The sequence below is a fragment of the Mytilus trossulus genome, chromosome 4, assembly GCF_036588685.1.
Source record: "Mytilus trossulus isolate FHL-02 chromosome 4, PNRI_Mtr1.1.1.hap1, whole genome shotgun sequence".
NCBI classification, from domain to species: domain Eukaryota; kingdom Metazoa; phylum Mollusca; class Bivalvia; order Mytilida; family Mytilidae; genus Mytilus; species Mytilus trossulus.
The window spans coordinates 75,898,017-75,918,201 of NC_086376.1; the positions used below are offsets into that span (position 1 = coordinate 75,898,017).

At 32.3% G+C, this 20,185-nt stretch overlaps 1 protein-coding gene across 1 annotated transcript in view; it reads left to right on the forward strand.

Annotated features, from left to right (window-relative positions):
• The window catches only part of LOC134715984 (myb-like protein U), a 31,207-nt gene that overhangs the window by 2,546 nt on the left and 8,476 nt on the right, over positions 1-20,185 (forward strand). Inside the window, exons 2-7 of the mRNA XM_063578613.1 lie at positions 2,027-2,208; positions 2,833-2,905; positions 14,258-15,445; positions 15,872-15,993; positions 16,582-16,669; positions 17,791-17,876. Coding sequence (XP_063434683.1) covers positions 2,027-2,208; positions 2,833-2,905; positions 14,258-15,445; positions 15,872-15,993; positions 16,582-16,669; positions 17,791-17,876 — 1,739 coding nt within the window. The remainder of the gene's footprint in view (positions 1-2,026; positions 2,209-2,832; positions 2,906-14,257; positions 15,446-15,871; positions 15,994-16,581; positions 16,670-17,790; positions 17,877-20,185) is intronic.

Here is a 20,185-nt window from a genome sequence, read left to right on the forward strand (position 1 = left end):
TTTAAAGGCTTTGGTGTTTTTCAATCGAAATAATAGCAAGCTACACTAACTTTAAAGATTATAATTAATCTCGTCTGTACTAGCCAAATTTCACAAATTTAAAGTTGTTTACAAAAAATATATCAAGAATGATGGTTAATTAGGTTTTTTGGGTAATCAGTTAAACCGCATGGTTCTATTATTACCATACGAAAACACCAGAGCCGTTAAACCGCATGGTTCTATTACCTTAAGAAAAGACCCGAAAATATGTAGGGGAACATTACACACATGGCGGTACGGAACACGATCGAAAATCCATTTGACAATATCTAAACGTTTCGAAATGAAGTGAAAAATATCGTGCGCCACATGGGCGCTTACATTTGTCACACTATGCGCCATTTCTGGTCAATATGCGCTATAGGCGCAGGGCGCACGTCCTTCCCGATCACTGAATATTTAATAAAAACCACTTCAGATACATGTAGCATCACATTTAAGATTATAGCCATGATAGCATCACATTAAAGATCATAGCCACGATAGCATCACATTAACAGGATGCTAAAAGAACCTGAATCCGGGTCCATTTGCGCCCATTTCTGTTTGCACCCACTCATGTTTGCACACAAAGTCCGTTCGCACCCTACATTTTTGTACATGCTCACGTCCAATTTTAATCGGTTTTGTGTTTAATAACTTTGTAAGGCCAAAAAAAAAAATATGTTTGTTTCCTGTTTCCTGACCATCCCTAACTCAAACCCCCCAAATCCCAACCTACCGACCCTGATTTATTTGTGTTGGCAGCAAGAAACAGACATATATTTTTTTTGGCCTAATCAAGTTTGTTTTGGCAAGTAGTATTCTTATAAGTTTAATTGTTTTCATACTCTCTAAATAAAGTGAGACAGCATTTTTTTTTTGTGTTGAATAAATCCTAATCATGTTTTGGATAGTGTATTGTTAAAAAAATTAATATTCCTTTCTAAATAAAGTGGGATTCTGTCAACGTTTTATTTTGTGTTGAATAACTTGGCTTATAACTCAAAAACCAAAGCATTTAGAGCAAATCTGACGAAATCTGACGAAGGGTAAAATTGATTATCAGGTGAAGATCTATCTGCCCTGAAATTTTCAGATAAATTGGACAACCCGTTGTTGGGTTGCTGCCACTGAATTGGTTATTTTAAGGAAATTTGGCTGTTTTTTGTTATTATCTTGAATATTATAATAGATAGAGATAAACTGTAAACAGCAATAATGTTCAGCAAAGTAAGATTTACAAATAAATCTGCATGACCAAAATAGGCAGTTGACCCCCTTCAGGAGTTATTGCCCTTTATAGTCAATTTTTAACCATTTTTTGTAAATTTTAGTAATCTTTTACAAAAATCTTCTCCTCTGAAACTACTGGGCCAAATAAATCCAAACTTGGCCACGATCATCATTGGGGTATCTTGTTTGAAAAATGTGACCCAGCCATCCAACCAAGATGGCCGCCACGGCTAAAAATAGAACATAAAGGTAAAATGCAGTTTTTGGCTTATAACTCAAAAACAAAAGCATTTAGAGCAAATCTGGCAATAGTAAAATTGTTTATCAGGTGAAGATCTATCTGCCGTGAAATTTTCAGATGGATCAGACAACCTGTTGTTAGGTTACTGCCCTTGAATTGGTAATTTTAAGGAAATTTTGCTGTTTTTGGTTATTATTTTGAATATTATTATAGATCAGATAAACTGTACACAGCAATAATGTACAGCAAAGTGATAGCTTGAAATAAGTCAACATGACCAAAATGGTCAATTGACCCCCTAAGGAGTAATTGTCCTTTATAGTCAATTTTATAATTTAACAATTTAAGATGTACAATCACATCACCATCACTAAAACACAATTTTGTCATGAATCCATATGTCCTTTGTTTAATATTCACATAGACCAAGGTGAGCGACACAGGCTCTTTAGAGCCTCTAGTTTAAATTTTTGCTTTGTAATGATCATTGATTGTTGTAGCTTTATATTTTTTCATTTAATTATTCAGATGGGACGGGAAAGAAAAGTAAAGACCTACAGTAGACATCATGGTAGCAGAGTGGTAACAGTTGACAAGGAATTATGGGAATCATCAGGAGATGAACAGCAGAAGCATTTGTTTAGTTTGAGCTCCTCTAGTATAAACACATCTGACAGTTTTAAAAAAGCTGGGGTTTCTAAAAGGAACAGGTAAATGATGTATAAGATCAAAACAGTCATAAACAAAATAAAACATGAGTTTGGGTTTCTAAGCCTTTTATACATGTTATATCAACACAACTTTAAAACAGTTACTTTGCATACAACACAAAAAGGTTAATATTCATTTGCATGAGGTCGACATCTATCTGATGCAACTCATATACATGTTGTCACCTGCACCAAAAACAGGGAACTAAAAACAAGTCTGAAAACAATACTGGGTGTCACGCCATTCATGGTAAAGGTCTCACAGGTTCAATTCTTGCCAGACTTTAAAAGTTTACATCAGCAATGTTTGAGACAAATTTAAAAGCAGTGCTGCTTAATTATTTGAAAAGAAATATTGCCAATAGCAATTATGGATTATACATGTATAAAAGATAACAATTTGAGCACTCGAGTCAAAATTGTTATTGATTTTAAAACGATAACTTTGACATGTTAAAAATCAGTGCAGATAGATAAATATTTATATAAACCCAGGTCATTGTAAAAGTACCAGTACATAACAAAATAAAAGTTCTCTCGAGAAGTAAATAAAACAAAATAGAACAATATTATAAATTTTTATAATTTTCTGTGATAACAGTTGATTTTAACCTATTTTTGAAGCTCAAATAAGGAAAATGGATATACCAGACAAAAGAGAAGAATTTTGCCAAGAAAGCGATATGGATCAGAAATGGTATTTATATGCATACATTTATCTGTTGATGCATTTTGTAAGACAATTTATTTCGCTAGTGACCTGAATAACAGTTTGTTTGTCTGCTTGCTGATGCATTCTATGGCTGACTGCTATCAGTTAGATGTTTTACAATATTTAAAGTTTCATCAGCAAGTTCAAAGAATAAAACATGGATGATAAATGTATTTATATGTAGTAGATATGTCCCACTACAGTGGAGATGACATTATGTTTGACCCTTGTCAGTCTATATGCCTATCTGTACGTTCAAAATTAGTTTCCGTGCAATGTTTGCCTAATCTTAATGTTATCAAACTTTTACACAATGCTTATCACCACCAAATGCTTAAATTGAGTTTGAATTTGAGTGGCATCACATTCACTGTTTTTTAGTTATGTCTCTTTATTAATGGCAAATTGGCAGTTTTTGCAATAAAACTTTTATTTTCTGCAACCAAATATAATAAAACTTATACATATAATGCTTATAACCACCAAATGCAGATCAAGATAGAATTTTGATGGCAACACTTTTGCTGTTGTTGAGTTACTTCCCTTTGTCATGTTTGTCAATTGAAAAATTGTAGAATTGGTTGTATATAAAGGTTCCACTAAAGTCAAAATACAAATTTTAAGCAAATTAAGTCGTCTTGCAGGCCTCCAGATTTTTTTGAAAATTTAGTGTTCACCCCAAGAACCGGTTTGGCCACAACATAACAATTTCAAGTTTATTTACAATTTATACAGTGTGTATATGTAAAGTATGTTTAAATGAACATATGTTCTCATAGTTTATGACTTTATTCCTTATAGGTTGAAAAATACAGGCAAAGTTTAGATGTTTATGAAGTGTCCTATATTTTGACTTTAGTGGAACCTTAACACCTGCAGTGTCTCATGGAAACACTTGGATTTTTTTTACAACGTTCATGCTTTTAGCAATCAGGGGTGCTACTTAAACAAGTGATTTCAGATCACTTCTTCAAGTGATTTTGGCTGTGAAATATTTTTAAAAATTCTATAAATAGACACAGATTTTTTAAAATCACTGTAACAAGTAATTTGAGAAGATCACTTAAATAAGTGTTTATAACTTTTTCTTGATATTTTTCTTACAAGCTTGATTTTTTTATTGGTGAAAAGACAAGAATTCCATTGAAAAAACAATGTCTTTTGCTTGATTAGTCTCAGTGCATTCATTAAGAGCCGGTACCCGGTACTTTTACCCTCCTACGGAAGAGTCTGGTACCGGCAGAAAAAAAATAAATAAAAAAAAAAAAAATGTGTAAAATTCTTAAGAAATCGTTCAAATCTAATTTCTTTCTTTCTTAAAGTGATAATCTCTGTGTACGCCGTTCATGTGTATGTTTATAGGTGTCTTCGTCGAGGTCCGCGTTAAAGTATATTTATATATCTTCTGCCAAATTTAGGTACACCTCCAAAATAAGCAGAAGTGATACTTATAAACCACGTGTCTGTATCTCAAGAGCACTTTAAAATGCGACGATTTAGCACTATATTTTCAAGCGGCAAACCGTTTATGAATTTAAACAACATCAACATAACTATGTCTAGTTATGCTTTCTATGAAAAGGAAAGTATCTTGTATCACAGATTATTTTATGAATAAAAGGTTTGATAAAGGTGAACATTCTATGAAATTCAGAAAATCATTAATTGTATCAAATCAGTTCGTTTCCCGTTGGACCGTACATTGTCCCTGATCACCATTTTCTAGATATGTGTTCCATGTTGTGATTTAAAAAGTTATGACTGCTGTCTGCAGGATATTTTTAATGTAAGATTTCATGAAACAATCTGAAGTAACATATATAACTTTTACGTTTACAAAATATAATTTCTAACGAATTTTAGACTTCTTAAATTAAAAAAAAACAACAAAGCTCTGAATAAGTGAAAAAACTCAGTTTTACAATTATTTACTATAGTTAGGAAGCCTATAATTAACTCCCCCCTTTTACCTTATGATTATAACAAAAAATTGAAAGCAATAAAAAAAGCTACACGTTTTATTATCATTTTTTTTTTTAATAATATACTACATTCAGTACATTGTACGTGTTGTATGTAACTTATGAATTTCATTCACCATATTGAACAAATACAAAACATTTAATAAAAGTATAAAACAAACAAAACATTTAATAAAAGTATAAAACAAACAAAACATTTAATAAAAGTATAAAACAAACAAAACATTGAAACAACATTTCACATGAAACCCCTGCATTATAGGTCATACATATTTTATAACTGATTTCAAAATAATATAAGCAATGAATTTTCAGATAAATACTCTAGAAAAAAAACCAACTCAATGTTAACTTACCCAAAATTGAAGCAAATATTACAGCTTTTTCCCTATTATTTAAAGTAAAAAATTAAGGCTGAAATCCCTAAAATCTAGGAGCCCTTTAGGTTTGGTTCCCCCTAAAATCTAAAAGGTACCACCAGTCTTAAAAAATAATGAAACCCCTGCTTAGTCTGTCAGTTTTTACAATTTATTTGAAATATGCATTTTCTGGAATAATTCGTACGATGTAGAGCAGGACATGACCTTGAAGTAAATCATTCTAACTCTAAAGAAAAACAATCAGGTTACCTAATATTGTTGAACTTTTTCTGATAGTCAGAGCAGTTAATGAATATTTAATTACAGAACAATTCCCAAGGATACTTTTAAAAGCTTTAGCGCACGAACTTACTGCTCAAACGCACTGGTGAAGATAATATCCACAGAAAAGGGGATAATTGATCTATTTAGGAAAATTATAGAAAAGTTTGTGAAAATATGGAAAATCAATGAAATTAGCATTTGAAGACCAAAGGAAACACCAAAATCACTTAAATAGGTGATAACTGAATTTATTAAATCACTGAAGGTGGCTCGGCCCTTTAACAATGCGCATATTTTAACGCATGTTTCTTACGACGAGTGCCTTGGAAACGGTCGCTTTCAGGGGTCTTCTCAAAAATAGCGTTGACGACCTTGGAACGCGGGCGTGTATGAAAGCACCCTTGACGATGTAAACAAGTGATGCAAAACGTTCTTCAAAACAGGAAATACGAACGGTCAGAAATTCAGAGTGCTTTCTTCATTTTTCGCATAAAAGACTAAAAGGAGAGAAATATACGTGATTTAAGCATATTAACATTAAAAAAAAGAATATATAAATACTGACAAAGTCACATGTATGACTGCGTCGACGGTGCCGCTTCGCTCCAAAAACGCATTCTCACCTTACACGGTCCATTTCGTACCATATTTTGAATTAAATATCGGTTGAATATTAAATGATGTCTTGGAGATTTATTTTTGAAAATGTTTTGCCCATGACGAAATGATAAACTTTGCACAAATAATAGCGATGTAAACAATTGCATGTCATCGTACAGCTTTCAAAAGCAGGTAAACCCCGTATAGTATGCTTTAAAGGCATTGGGGCGGGTACTTATCAAGATATCCGTTTACCGTTTTACAGTGGCGGATTCAGAGGGGGGCGTAGAGGGCGTACGCCCCCCTTTGCTCGGACTTTTTTTTTTTTTTTTTTTGTAAAATGACTGATTTAATCAGACTAGACTTTGTGAACTTGCCATTTCCCGTGTATTTAATTTTTACACGACAATTCTTTACTTATAAAGATATTTTTCGCTGGTTTTTACTGATTGTTAAAGTCATGTGATCTGCTATGGTGGAGTTGACCAGTGGTCGTATCTGGATTGAAAACAATAGTCTTGTCCAATATTTTGCTATTAGATACGAAAATTTCCAACAAAATAATTAAGCAAAAAATGAACATGATGAATAAAAACGGGCGTATTTTTTTTTGTGGCCGGGGTTTGCATGTCTGACTGAAATTTCTGTTTCGCCGGACTTATATATTGAATACTTTTTTCAAGATCAGACTGTAACCTGCCTGCTGGGTGTGGCCTTTGTCTCCATTTGTCGACCGTCATTCATAAATTTGTTGTCATTTCAGACTCTTTCGTAGCCTTTAGTTGATTTGGAACCCCCTCACTTCCCTTAGTTTTGTTGGGTGAAACATATCAACCAAACATTTGGATTTGGATAAAAACTGCTTGTTTGTCTTTTTTAACTCGTGTCGGTCTTATTGTAAATTTCATCGAATAGCCCGGCGTATATTTTGTTTACAACAATAAATCTGTGAGGTTTTGATATCTTAGCTTACAACAAACCGGCGAGAATGTCCATGTCTATTTTTTACTGACAAGTCACACATCAAATATATCAGTACATAGCTTTGGATCCATACTATCATTTTATGATAGACAATTAATAAGGAGAATACAGCATCAAAAATGTCCAACCCTTACACTTTGCAGCAACTATAAAATATACATGCCCCACGCAAGGAACCGTTTAAATAGTGCATATATAACACTTATTTTATGTTTTTTTAGCCTCAAAAAGGTCCCAAAATTTTTTCGCCTCTCTCCGCTCGGTAAACTTTAAAACCTTCGCCCTCCTTTTCAAAATCCTGGATCCGCCCCTTACAATTCCATAATTTCCTGAACACTAGACTAATTAAGTCCTATAATGTAAGACCTCGGGGCCAATGTTTTCTATTTTATGATTTTTGTCTATTAATTAATTTGCTTATTGTTATTTTGATGATTTGCAATATTGTGTTGTATCTATCAATATGTCAATAGAGTTCAAATTAAATAAAAAGAAACATCATTAAGTGAATCAGAGCAAGTGTTATTATTATAAAAGACTAATGGATCCAACTTATTTCACAAAAATGATTATTGGTTTTCCTGCAGAAATAAGAGGACACTTCAATAATTGGCTGTTTTCCGCCTTTTCATGAATATGAAAATTGATTAATCGGGGCGGATTCAGCCATTTTAAAAGGGGGTTCCCAATCCAGGACAAAAAGGGGGGTGTTCCAACTATATTTTCCCATTCAAAAGCATTGATCGTCCAAAAATGGGGGGTCCACCCCCGGAACCCTCCCCTGGACCCATCGCTGTCAAAAGTAACCGGGACTGGCCTAGTATTCCGACCTATGATATAATTCCTCAATACTGCATGCTTTGCGGAGGACCGCAAAATTTTTGGTTACTATGTCGGGATTTTTCTAGGAACATCCACAGCGTGTCGGGCAGTCACAATCACTACTTAAGACTTTATATATATATAAATCTGTACTACTTCTAAGTTCAGGAAAAGTTTGGATGGTAATTTTTAAACTCCGCCCAGTACACAGGAACGCTATATTAGCCGGGCAAATTTTAACTTCTATCTATTTTTGACATGCCTTTTTTAAAAGATAAGATAATAAGGGAAATTCTTGATGATGAAAATAATTATAGTGGGGTAATGGCATTGCGGCAAAAAAATGTGAATGACAATTTTATTTGTGAACACTGATTTAATGGTCTTTGATCTTACCGTGGCAAAGAAATGTATAACTAATCTATGCGCGATGATAAAAGGAGATGATGTTTTTTTATTTACTTTATTGAATTTCAAATTTGAACTTTGGTGGATAGTTGTTTCATTGCCAATCATACTACATCTGCTTATTTTCAAATCTTATGTTTAACATAGAAATATGACTAATCTGACAGATGATCCCTTGATTATACAGGGTGCTCAAACAGCAGGATGTATACATACGAAGCCTCGTAAGGTCAAAAGGGTGAATTTTGCCTATACATGGACCAACCATAATTGTTCACTCATTCTTACCAGCACAACAACAACAATATGGCAGTCCATATATCTAGCTCATTTTACTTTGCATAACTTACATAATTGATACTTTTCTGTATGTTCTCATCCGTCTTATGTTTGAAATATTTGCCAGTGACGATTCAGTATGAACAAATTAAATATTCATTATGTGCAATAAATACAAAAAAGTAATTTCTTGGACTTTTAATTGTTTGACTGTGTGGTATATGGTTTTATTGGTAATTGTACGAGGACATAATTGTTATCTTCTATGTAAATTGGTCTCCGATTTAGAGTTGCCTCATAAACAATGACACCCCATCTTCCTATTTTTATACAAAACAAAACGGAGTTGCAAAGGGTATAATGTTTTTGACCCGTCAGTCTTGTTTCTTGTCATCACAACTCCTCTCAAACAGAATTTCAAGAAACATTTTTAGATAAGGACGTACTATGTAGATGTGCATGTTAACAGGAAATAACGATTCATTCATTTTTTCTAGGAGTTATGCCCCTTTGAACTTATTTACTGCAATATAGCACTGTAACAGTTTCTCATCATCTCTCAAAACGCACATTAGAATTTTTTAAAACCTTTTTAGATAATAAGGGCATACTATGTAGATGTGCATATCGACAGGAAATTATGATTCATTTGTTTTCTTATTTTATTCCTCCAGTGACAATGTGGGAACTGACTGCCAAAGCGGCACCGGCTACAGTTATTCGCAATGTTATCAACCAATGAGCCCGCACCCTATGTCAGACTCTCTAAAAATCATCCCATCAACCAAATATTTTGAAACATATTTAGAATTAAGAAATAGACAAATCCATGAAATTAGGTTAAGTTCAGATAAACCCTGCAAGACAGACATTTTTGTTTTTTATTCATTATTTTGTACACAAATCACCCATTAGTTTTCTCATTTGAATCATTTTAAATTGTTCATTTGTCATTTCGAGGCCTTTAAACCCAACTATGCAGAATAGGTTTTACTCTTGTTGAAGTCTGTACAGTGACCTACATGTATAGTTAATTCTGTGTTGTTTGGTCTTTTGTGTCTCATTTACATTATACAATCATATCACATCCTCTTATTTGATATTTTAATTTGTTATAATACATTTAATACACCAAATATTCATGATTGATTGATTGTTGGTTGCTTAACATCCACCAAATATACATGAAGATGACCTATTGATTACACAATTTAGCATATGAAAACAGAGGACTTACTGATGATCAATGAACCATACAAATGATTATGTGGTCCATGATACATTGTAATTGACAGAATTGTAAACTTCATGTATTGCACACAAATAGTTTATCTACTACATGTACCTTTTAGTATTTATTAAATGAGTATATGCCGACCATCTTGACGACTGGCAGTCATTGGTATACCATATTACCTCCTGATAACAGGCGTAAAAAAAGGCTCAACTAAATCAAATTTTTGAAACGTTATTGATTTTACTTCTCAAATGTCTCTGAGATCAAATTAAAACATGTATTACAAATGTAATATTGTTAATTTAAATGTTCTAGTATACATGTAAGCATTGTTGCCATTTATACGTCATGTACATGTACAATCATTAGCTGATCAGCTCTATATCTTCATAATTTTTATTCTCCTTCACTGTTTTTTTTATAAGACTCAATATAAATATATATGATCTTTATTCATCATTGGGACAGGTAGGTGAAGCAGGTACTTGTGATTACATTTTTTAAGGATTTTGACAGCACTAAGGCATATACATGTAGTTCCAATTTATAGTTGACCTCTGCTCCTCAATTGGATTGTGGCAACACATATTTGCATATACATGTAGAATGTTGTTCTTAAGTTTCAGCACTTTACACATAGTTTCCGGTTGCAAGACTAGATGATACTGGTTTCTCATAAAATTCTGTCAGTACTGTGCCAATAGTTTCCAAGTCAAGTTGAACATTCCAAGATCACTCCTTCCATTTGCATGTACATGTACAAATGTACTTGCAGCCTGAAATTAAATATCAGAGTAATTCTGTCAGAAAATCAACAAGTATTGACATTCAAAAGCATATAGATGTAGACTTGTTCATAATGGGGAATGTGTCCATAGGACACAGATGAGCAGCCGCTTGCATGTAAAGAATGAAAAGAGTGACACCACCCAAATTTTTACTTAATCTGAGTTGTGTTGTAGTAAGCATTGCATATAAGTATCACAATATTTGGATAAAGCAAACTTGTGTTATAGAAAGGAACAAAAATTTAGCTATTTTAAAATTTATAAAGGGGCATAACTCTAGAAAAGTAAAAGCAACCCCCCAAAAATTCAAACTTCATGTGTGTTTGTTGGTAACAAGAATAATATATATGCATTAATTGTGGAATTTTATTTAGTTTAATAACATTTGTAGAGGCAAACTGAAGTTAGAGAACAGAAAACAAATTTCGGACGTACATGCAAGTTTGATAAGACTGACAATGAAAGGAAAATCTAACTTAATGCCCCTGCCACTATGGTGTAAAAATAATGAAGAATTTGTTGTGATCAATAACTAGCAAACAAAATATAATTACATGCACAACAAGTGTAAATAGTGATTTTGTTTCTATAGGTTGAATAAAGGCTTCTTGCTGTTCAGCTGCCTTAATTTTGAAAATGCAGCTCATGCAGTCCTCATGAATAAATTATGCTGAGGCTTTTTGTACCCTATTTGGAATATAGGATACACAAATTTTGTATTCATTAAAGTCATAAGAAACGAGTGACCGGTGAAAAATTATGTTCTTCCAATTCTTGAATCAATGCTTACACACATCATAAACTTAGTCTTCTGTGCACGAATTTATCATTTTTTTCGTGTAAATTTCGTATAATCGTCATTTTTTTTTTCAATCGGTCAGTGTTGTTGTGTAAATATGGCAGGTAATTAAAGTTCGTGTTTTGAAGCCGAAGTTTAACGATGGTCACCTGTTTGTCAACAATCGACAAAAAATAAACAAAAAAGCATGCAAAGAGAGCACGTGTTTAACATGTGAATTCAGATAATAGTTTATTTTAAGGACATCCATGCGTATTGTGATCACCGGATTTTTACGAGATGGGTCACACTGAGGTCACTTTGCATACGGAAAATATGGTCGGGGGAATTGGTTGCTGGAAGCAAGCAATTAAAATAAAGAAAACTTCTTCTAAATATGAATAAATTAAAGAATTTTCTTCAGAAAAAAGTATATGTACATAACTTTTATAATGAAAACTATCCATTGAGTTATAAAAAACATATGCATTATTTTTTTTATTTGAGGTTTCTTATGACTTTAAAAATTACTATTCACAAAACAACAATTATTTTCAACTCAAAATACAGTACCTGGCCAAAAGTAGTTGTCACCTGCATTTTTTTGCTACATGTATATCATGTAAATATTTTATATAAAAACACATTACTTCAAAAAAATATTTTGAGGGCATTTCAAAATGTATGGTTGGTTTTAATTTATATCTACCAGAGCTTAAAAGAAGTAAAATGGTCTATATTAATATGTGTTTATTTGATAATAGGTTCGTTTTAAGTGTTTTTGTTTTTTTCTTGAGAATGCATAAAATATTTTTCAATAATTATTATATTTATATATAGCAAATGCCAATTTAAATTTCTTAACAGAAAATAATGAAAATGAGACTAAAAATAAAACCACAATATACAAAACTGTGACAATATTGCTTCTATTGGTATCGGGTTGCTTAAAATCAATCCAAAATGACCCCAAAATAATTTTTTTTAATGTTGTTTTAAATACAATATACATATGTTTAAAAGATGTACAGATGTATTGCCTCCTACTGTAAGGGTTATCATTTACAAATTAGGCCAATTATGTAATGTTCTCAAAAAAATCAAACCCCTTGAGAACCTTAATTGATTATTATTTGAGGGGGTGGACAGGGGTAAGGAGACAGGGGAATGAGGGATCAGAGAAAAGGGTTATCTTGGAAATACATGTTGTCATTTTTATTTTGTCTTGGAACAAGGAGATGGAAGTATTGAAGTAAGAGGAGAAAGTTTTAGGGTAAAAGGGAAGGGAAATATAGTTGGGACAAGGGAGTAGAAACTGTGCATGCCCTAGGGAAGTTAAGGGGTACCCCACGTACATATGACCCTAACTCTATGTAACGTGGCTACGAAATCAGATTTACCAAATGATGATTAAAAAGACTAATTCATTGACACTAACAGTAGCGTAAAAATGACAGTTGTGGTGGTTCATAGTAGCTAGATGTCATCCCCTCCTCTTCGTCCGTTTGCACACGGATATCTCTCAAAACGGGCTAGACATGTTTACAACTTGCCAGTAAAGGGTGAAAATACTAAGATAAACACATAAATAAGATACCAGCTATAACGATAAAACATGGAACAGAAATTGAGCTCGTACAAGGTCTCAGTCGCAGTGCTTTTCAACAGTAGCGAGTATTTTGAGACAGCCCCCAAGTTTGTATTTTTCGTGATACTGGTAACATTTGGCTGCCTAAAATATCGAAATATATTTTTTCTTATGTAATAACTCTACCTTCATCGTTGTATATTCACCACAAAGTCTGTTATGTATGTAAATGGTCGTATTCATCAATGTAGTATGCTGATCGACAATGGCGACCTTGAAATTCCTCTGGTCCGATAATGGCGCCAAATTAGAGGGAAGCAACTCGCGCCAGACAAAATTACCGTATTTCACCTAAATAATCAAAGTTTCGCTTCTTGATAACAAACAGTCATACGATAACCACATTTATATTCAGCCATCGTTTATTAATATAATTTCAAACATTATTTTATTTAAGCCACCAATAAAGAATTCACAATTAAGTAAATAATGGACTGCATTGAAATCAGACCTTATGGGGTAGAGGGGTTAAACAAAAGCTCGTAACTTTTTAAAAAGCCTGGTGACCCCCATTTCATTTTACCTTAAAATGCTCGAAAAGTTCATAGCTTTGACATATCTGTTTTTAAAAAAAATCTACCGGGAAAATTTTACGAAAAATCGATTCAATCAATATTTTTTGCCTTAAACTGAAATTAGAAAATGCAAAATTTAGACATAAATCTGAAAATAAAAGGATTTTTAAGTCAAAAACAACAACGGGAAAGGTTTACATTTCAAATTCTAATGTTTTTTCATATAAAAATTATACTGACTTGGTTTTAAAACTCTTTAAATTTGATGTAACCGTTATTGTTGTAAGGGTGGACATGTTTGGAAAAAGGGTCAAAATCGCACATTTCGCTTCAATTTGAGGGGAAAACGAGCCTGGTGACCCCCTTTTTTCTTTGCATTTTTGGATTCAGCATAAAAAAATCTACAGAATAAATGAAAATAAAAAAAATCTACCGGGGGTCACTATTGGGGTGAGCCACCTGAAATAGGTGATAATGAAATCACTTGTTTAAGTAGCACCCCTGACTGTTTAGTGTAAATGTTCATTGTGTCATATACTTGAATTGTTCATTTTGTTAACATACATGTATGCCATGACCAAATATATTCCCTAAAATATTGTAAAAAAAATATGATGTATTGATGTGCCATTTGCAAAAACTTTTATTGCAGGATAGTACTGGAAGTACAGGAAATGAAAGTTTATTCAAGACACACAGACCAAAAAGAGCCCTCAGAGATCGTAGTAATCTGAATTATAATGATAATCAGAAAAGTAATGCTGTTACAGGAAAAAGAAAAAGACAACCTAAATCACCTGCCGTTACCAAAACAGTTGTTCAAAAACCAGATTTTTCATGTAATTTTAGTGAATTTGATGATTATAGTTTATGTATTTCTGGTTCCCCACCAAGAGGAACAAATAAGGACAAATCAGTACCAAATCATAGCTCAATTAATCAAACAAATGTCAAGAGCTCAAACATTATTGAAACAAGTACACCATTAGCAAAACGGACTAGGTCTTATGTCTCATTTTCAAAAGAGGATACAGGTTCTTGTACTGATATTTCATATATAGATGCTATTGAGAACAGTCCATCCAGCTGCTCAGAATTAGATATGTCCAGTATGATAGATAGTCCTGTCTTACTGCAATCTGCTAAAAATTCAAAATCTGAGAAACTGAAATCAGATAAAGATGATAAAATCAGTCCCGTGGTTGATTGTCAAATTCAGTTAAAAAAATTACGGACTAGTCTTTTGTTAATGCATATATCAGGGCGCAGGGGAAGAAAATCTATTTCAATCAGTAACAATTTTGATCACTCTGCAAGTCTTTTCAGTGATATATCTGACATTAAGCAAGATCAAAGTGCAAAAGATGATATTGATAGTATCGAGGAAGAGGCTTCTGAATATTTACCTGATGAGGAAGAGGATCAAGAAAGTGACGCGAGTAATGATGAAAGTGAAAATTTAAGTGATATTGATGAAGATGAAGAAGATGATGAAAATGATGATGATGAAGAAGAAGAAGATGAAAAAGGAGAAAGCTCTTCTTCTGATAACACTAGGGGGAACAATGAAAATGATTCAAACGATAACACTAGCAAGAGTAGTAATGGCAGAAATTCAACCAGATATATGCTCAATGACGACTGTTGTCTCTCAGAATATGATACTGCTCACTCAACTGCGTCAGATCGCTCTTATCATACAGCTCAAGATACCTCTGGACGACAGAGCTTGGATGGTGTGTCGTCATTGTCTTATCAAAAGTTAAAAACACCTACTTCTACACCTGTTCTTCAAAACAAAAGTATTGGTAATTTGAAATCCCTCAATGAATCACTGATAGTAAGTTTATCTATATAAAATGATAAATTTCACAGCGGCATCTAGAATATTTGATAATTTTCTTGTACTTAAAGAAGACCAGGGGAAGCTTTTGCTTAATTTCAGAATTTACGGTTTTGTGTCACCTGACAACATCAATATTTTCACTGAAGACTTCTAATACAGAAGATAAAACATAAATGCTTGGAGAAACACTAAATACAATGTAATAGAAAAAATTGACAAAACCAAAACCAAAGGTTTATTGCTTTTACATGTATCACTAGGTCTAACAAGTACTGTCATAAATTTCCTGACTATTTCTCCACAAACAACAGAAAAAATACAAACCTTTAAGCAACCATGGTGCGCAGCAAGATATATTTAAAAGATAACTTGTATGGAATTAATGTATGCTATTCTAACCACATATAATTTATTTTAAAGGTGATGTTGACACCAGTAAAAAAGAAAGACCAGCCTAAAGTTGTGATGTCTCCAATGTCTAAAGTGTTTCAGATATGTCAACAAGATGATCCTATGTCTTTCCAATCATGTATTCCACCTAGGTGACTACTATTTATTTTAAATGAACATTCATGGCATTTTAAAACAAATGTAGTTTGGAGATACGCTGATTGAATTTTTAATTTTGGAAATCATTGTTTATTTAAAGAAACTGGACTTTTAACTAGCTTTATCAAGTATAAATCCAAATACCAAAAACAAGAACACAACACACTCAAAGTATCAATCTAAAACCATTGAAGTTGATAAAAGCTAGTTAAAGTCCATTATTCAAATAAACAACGATATTAATATTTCAATGGCTTATGCAATGAAAGAATAAGACTAAAGCTTATTTTCAGTTAGTTAATTGTAGTACTTGACCACATGAACATTTGTTTAACATGTTCGATTTAAAATATAAAGAAATGTCTCAATAATACTTAAATTAAGCTAGAAAAAAGTTTGTACTCTTTATGACCTGAGATTTTTGTTCTTCAATGCTTATCATGACCTGAATTTTCATTTTCATAGATTTAAAAGTATGAATGATATAGTATTTTTTCTGTGCAATCTTGTCTTTGTGACATTGATTTATGTATAGCCTTATATAAAGAGCATATATTTATGTAGCTGTTTTATTTTTCCAGCATGATGAAAATCTGTAAGAAAGTTGGAGAGGGTGTTTATGGTGAAGTGTTCAGGACTCAAAACAGTGGACAATCTGTTGCTTTGAAGGTAAATAGCACAAGGTCGTACTTGGGTGGAATTTTACAAATCAGGAATTTTAAAGTCAAAGGGCATACGTTAAGGAACAAAATAAGTTGAAAATATCGATAGGTTATTGAGTCCCTTTACAAGGTATTTGAGTATTAATAAATGGCGGGGAAAGGCTGACCCTTACTTTTACCACATATTTGCTTTGGTATTTTTTGGGTCTTAAATCGAAAGAAAAGAAATCTAGAATCTGCTTTAATTTAGATAAATGACATTTTATGCACTATTGAAGTCTAATTTGAAAAGAAAATGGGTGTTATGGAGTAAATTTTTACCCTGAATCATAGTGAAAAAAAGGAGTCCAAACACCTGACACATATTTTTAAACTTCACGTAAGTACATCCCTAAGAAATCTTGGTAAGATATCAATTTTTGTGTCATATTTCACAGATAAATGGACATTTTAATGAACGTTTAGATACAGTCTAAGAGTTGAAGCTCAAAATCATCACTTTTTTTCTTCAAAAAGCTCAGGAAATTTTTATGGGGGCTATCTCGTAATAAAAAGATACCATCAGTGATCTTGGTAAAATTTAAATATTTTGTCCATTTATCTGCGTTTTAATGGCAGTCCAGTACTTATGAGTTGACTTTGTATTTTATAACAGGTTGTTGAAATTTGTAATTTTCGGTGAAATTAAACATGAAGGGTACATGGTTTGTCCAGCTTATACAGTTTATAAGCTTGAACTTGTATTTATGCTGATGTTTGTTAATATAAAATAGGTGTACAATTATTCAGGGCATCATCTTTGACTGATTATTTTTATTTATTTTATTTCATAATTTTGTGCTGTCATCATGGGTTTAAGTATTTAAAACTTAAATATCTTGTCCAACCTTCATAGAATTTTATAAAACTTGGACAGATGAATAGATAGATGCTATTCATAATTAATAAATACAAATGTAGCTGTAAATTTTGACAACTAAGCAAATTAAAATTAGAGTGAGCAAAACAGGAAAAAAGTCTTTTACAAAACATATGAATATAGTGGACAAATAACATTGTAATAAAGAATGTCATGAATGTAATCCATTTATAATTCATAAAAATTCATTGTTTACTTCTACTTTCTAGGTTATACCAATTGAGGGAGACTTTGAAGTTAACGACGAACCACAGAAAACATTTGAAGGGATGTTACCAGAAATTGTCATATCAAAGTAAGATACATGTAGTTTGTTTGATAAAAAAAAAAAAGATAAGAGTTAAAATATATAATTGAGACAAATATACAATGAATTTCTGTTGTCTCTTGAAGGAAAATATGACAAGAGCTATTTTATGACATTTGAAATTACTGAAGAATGATTTTATTTTTATTTTAATTTGCCAAAGATTTGTTTATTTCATGAACATTTCATTTCATTTTTAACCCATCAATATAGTTATCAATAATCCCCAAAAAATTATAGCTTAATTAAACCCCATTACCCCACTAAACCACTTTTACCATTGAATTTTACTAAATGATCATAACCCATATATTAACCAAGAAATATATATATTATTGTCTTGTTTTACTTTGCTTATATCAATATTCAATGTGAAACCACCACTAACATATTGCACCTTTATAGCCCTAACAGTCCAATATTATGTTATTCTTTTAATCATGTTAATGATCACAATCTTTTATAATCTTAATTGTTTTTATGAAAAAAGAGAGTGGGAAATATACCAAAGGCATTTAAAAATTCATATAACAAAAATGAAATGACAACACCATGGAAAAAATGCTTTGCCATCAATACTTATCATATCATGATTAACAATAGTATGAGATCACATTCACAAGCTGGGTAAACAACTTTCTGTAATGTTTGTAAGTTGTTAAGGCGAAGTGTACGTAATTAAACTTCACAATGGAATTTTTTTTAATTTCATATACGAATTCTGCTTGTCAAATTACACCAGAAAATGAAATAAAAAAAGTGGGTTACCGTTTTCGTTTTTGAGATACGAGCCGTTTAAATTAACTACACGATACACCAAAATTACAAAGGCTATATAGGGAAAATCATCAAAATTAGCAGATATTTTTACATTATCAAGATTTTCTATTTTGTTGGACAATGGATATTATCTAAAATTGTTATACGATTTTAAAAATGAAAGACGAATCCATCGGTGCAAAGAAAGTCCTTAGCAACCGTATTAGTTTTTACGCTACTCTCTGTTGAAGTTTAATTTTTGGCTGGGACATTGAAATTATCTGGTGACGTCATTGTCTGCAGTAACGTCGCCACAACTTCTACGGCGAAACTCTATTATACCGTACAATGCCGTAGCAATGGCGTTCGTGTGTATTACCCATCTTCCTATGTTTGACAAATGATCTTACGCTATAATGTGATAAGGAAATAAACTAACTAACTTTAAAGAATATTTATGTCGCAAAAGAAAATGCAAGTTTGTAAATTAATTTACCGCAAATGAAAGAAATTGGCCGTAGACTCTAATTTCATCTTTTCTATATTAGAGTGATTTCCGAACCTTTTTCAATGCTGGCATGGATTGTTTAATTCTTTTATGAATCAAATATCGAGTTTGAATTTGTCCTGGTTAACACAGTGTTGTCAGAATGAATTGATCGGCTTTAATACTAAGATCGGGTATACACCTCGTTTTCAATCTTACTTCTGTATGTTTGTATTTAAAAAAGTAGACATATTTTCTGCATATTTTCATGTTCGTCATTTCTGCATGTTGTTAATCTGAGGATTTGCACACAATGTAGTCTACATCATAAACCTATTTCATTAGTCATGTTTACACACATGCTAAAGACGCATCTCTGCCAAAACATATTTTATTTTACAAAATTTCCCATCTCGATCACTTTCCCTTTTCTTTAACTAAATGACAAAGAATGATGTAATGTTTGCTGAATGAAGTTTCAGTAACATAAGAACATATTTGTTTGTTCCATGCATTATTTGTTAAAAATCAACATTTAAGGATTTAAATTAATTGATTGATTGTTGGTTGCTTAACGTCCAGTGGCAAATATGTCATGCATGTTCAGGCCGAGAACACGTTAATAATAAATAAAATAGGAAGTTTTGTTCATAACAGAGGCCATCCGGGATAATGGTCTGGGAAATTTGGAATGTCACTAGGAAATGAAAGTACATGTATATTGGTTAGGGACAGAAATTTTGCCGCGTGCAACAGTCCACATATTCAACCCTTAAATTATAGTTGTTGCAATGGTTTTTAACGGGCATAGAGTGTGGCACTCTCTTTACACGAGGCATCGGATTTAGCGTTCCCATTCTGACCGGACGTGACTGCGAGCTTAATTAATCCTACACAGCCAAACGGACACTCCTCTTCGGTAAAATGTTACAAGAATGTACTTTATGTAATGCACGGAGATTATTCATATTGTATTGCTATCTAGCAAAGTGCCGTACGAATATAGCCTCTGCATAATGCAAATGCACGGCTTTCTTATTTATTTTATATA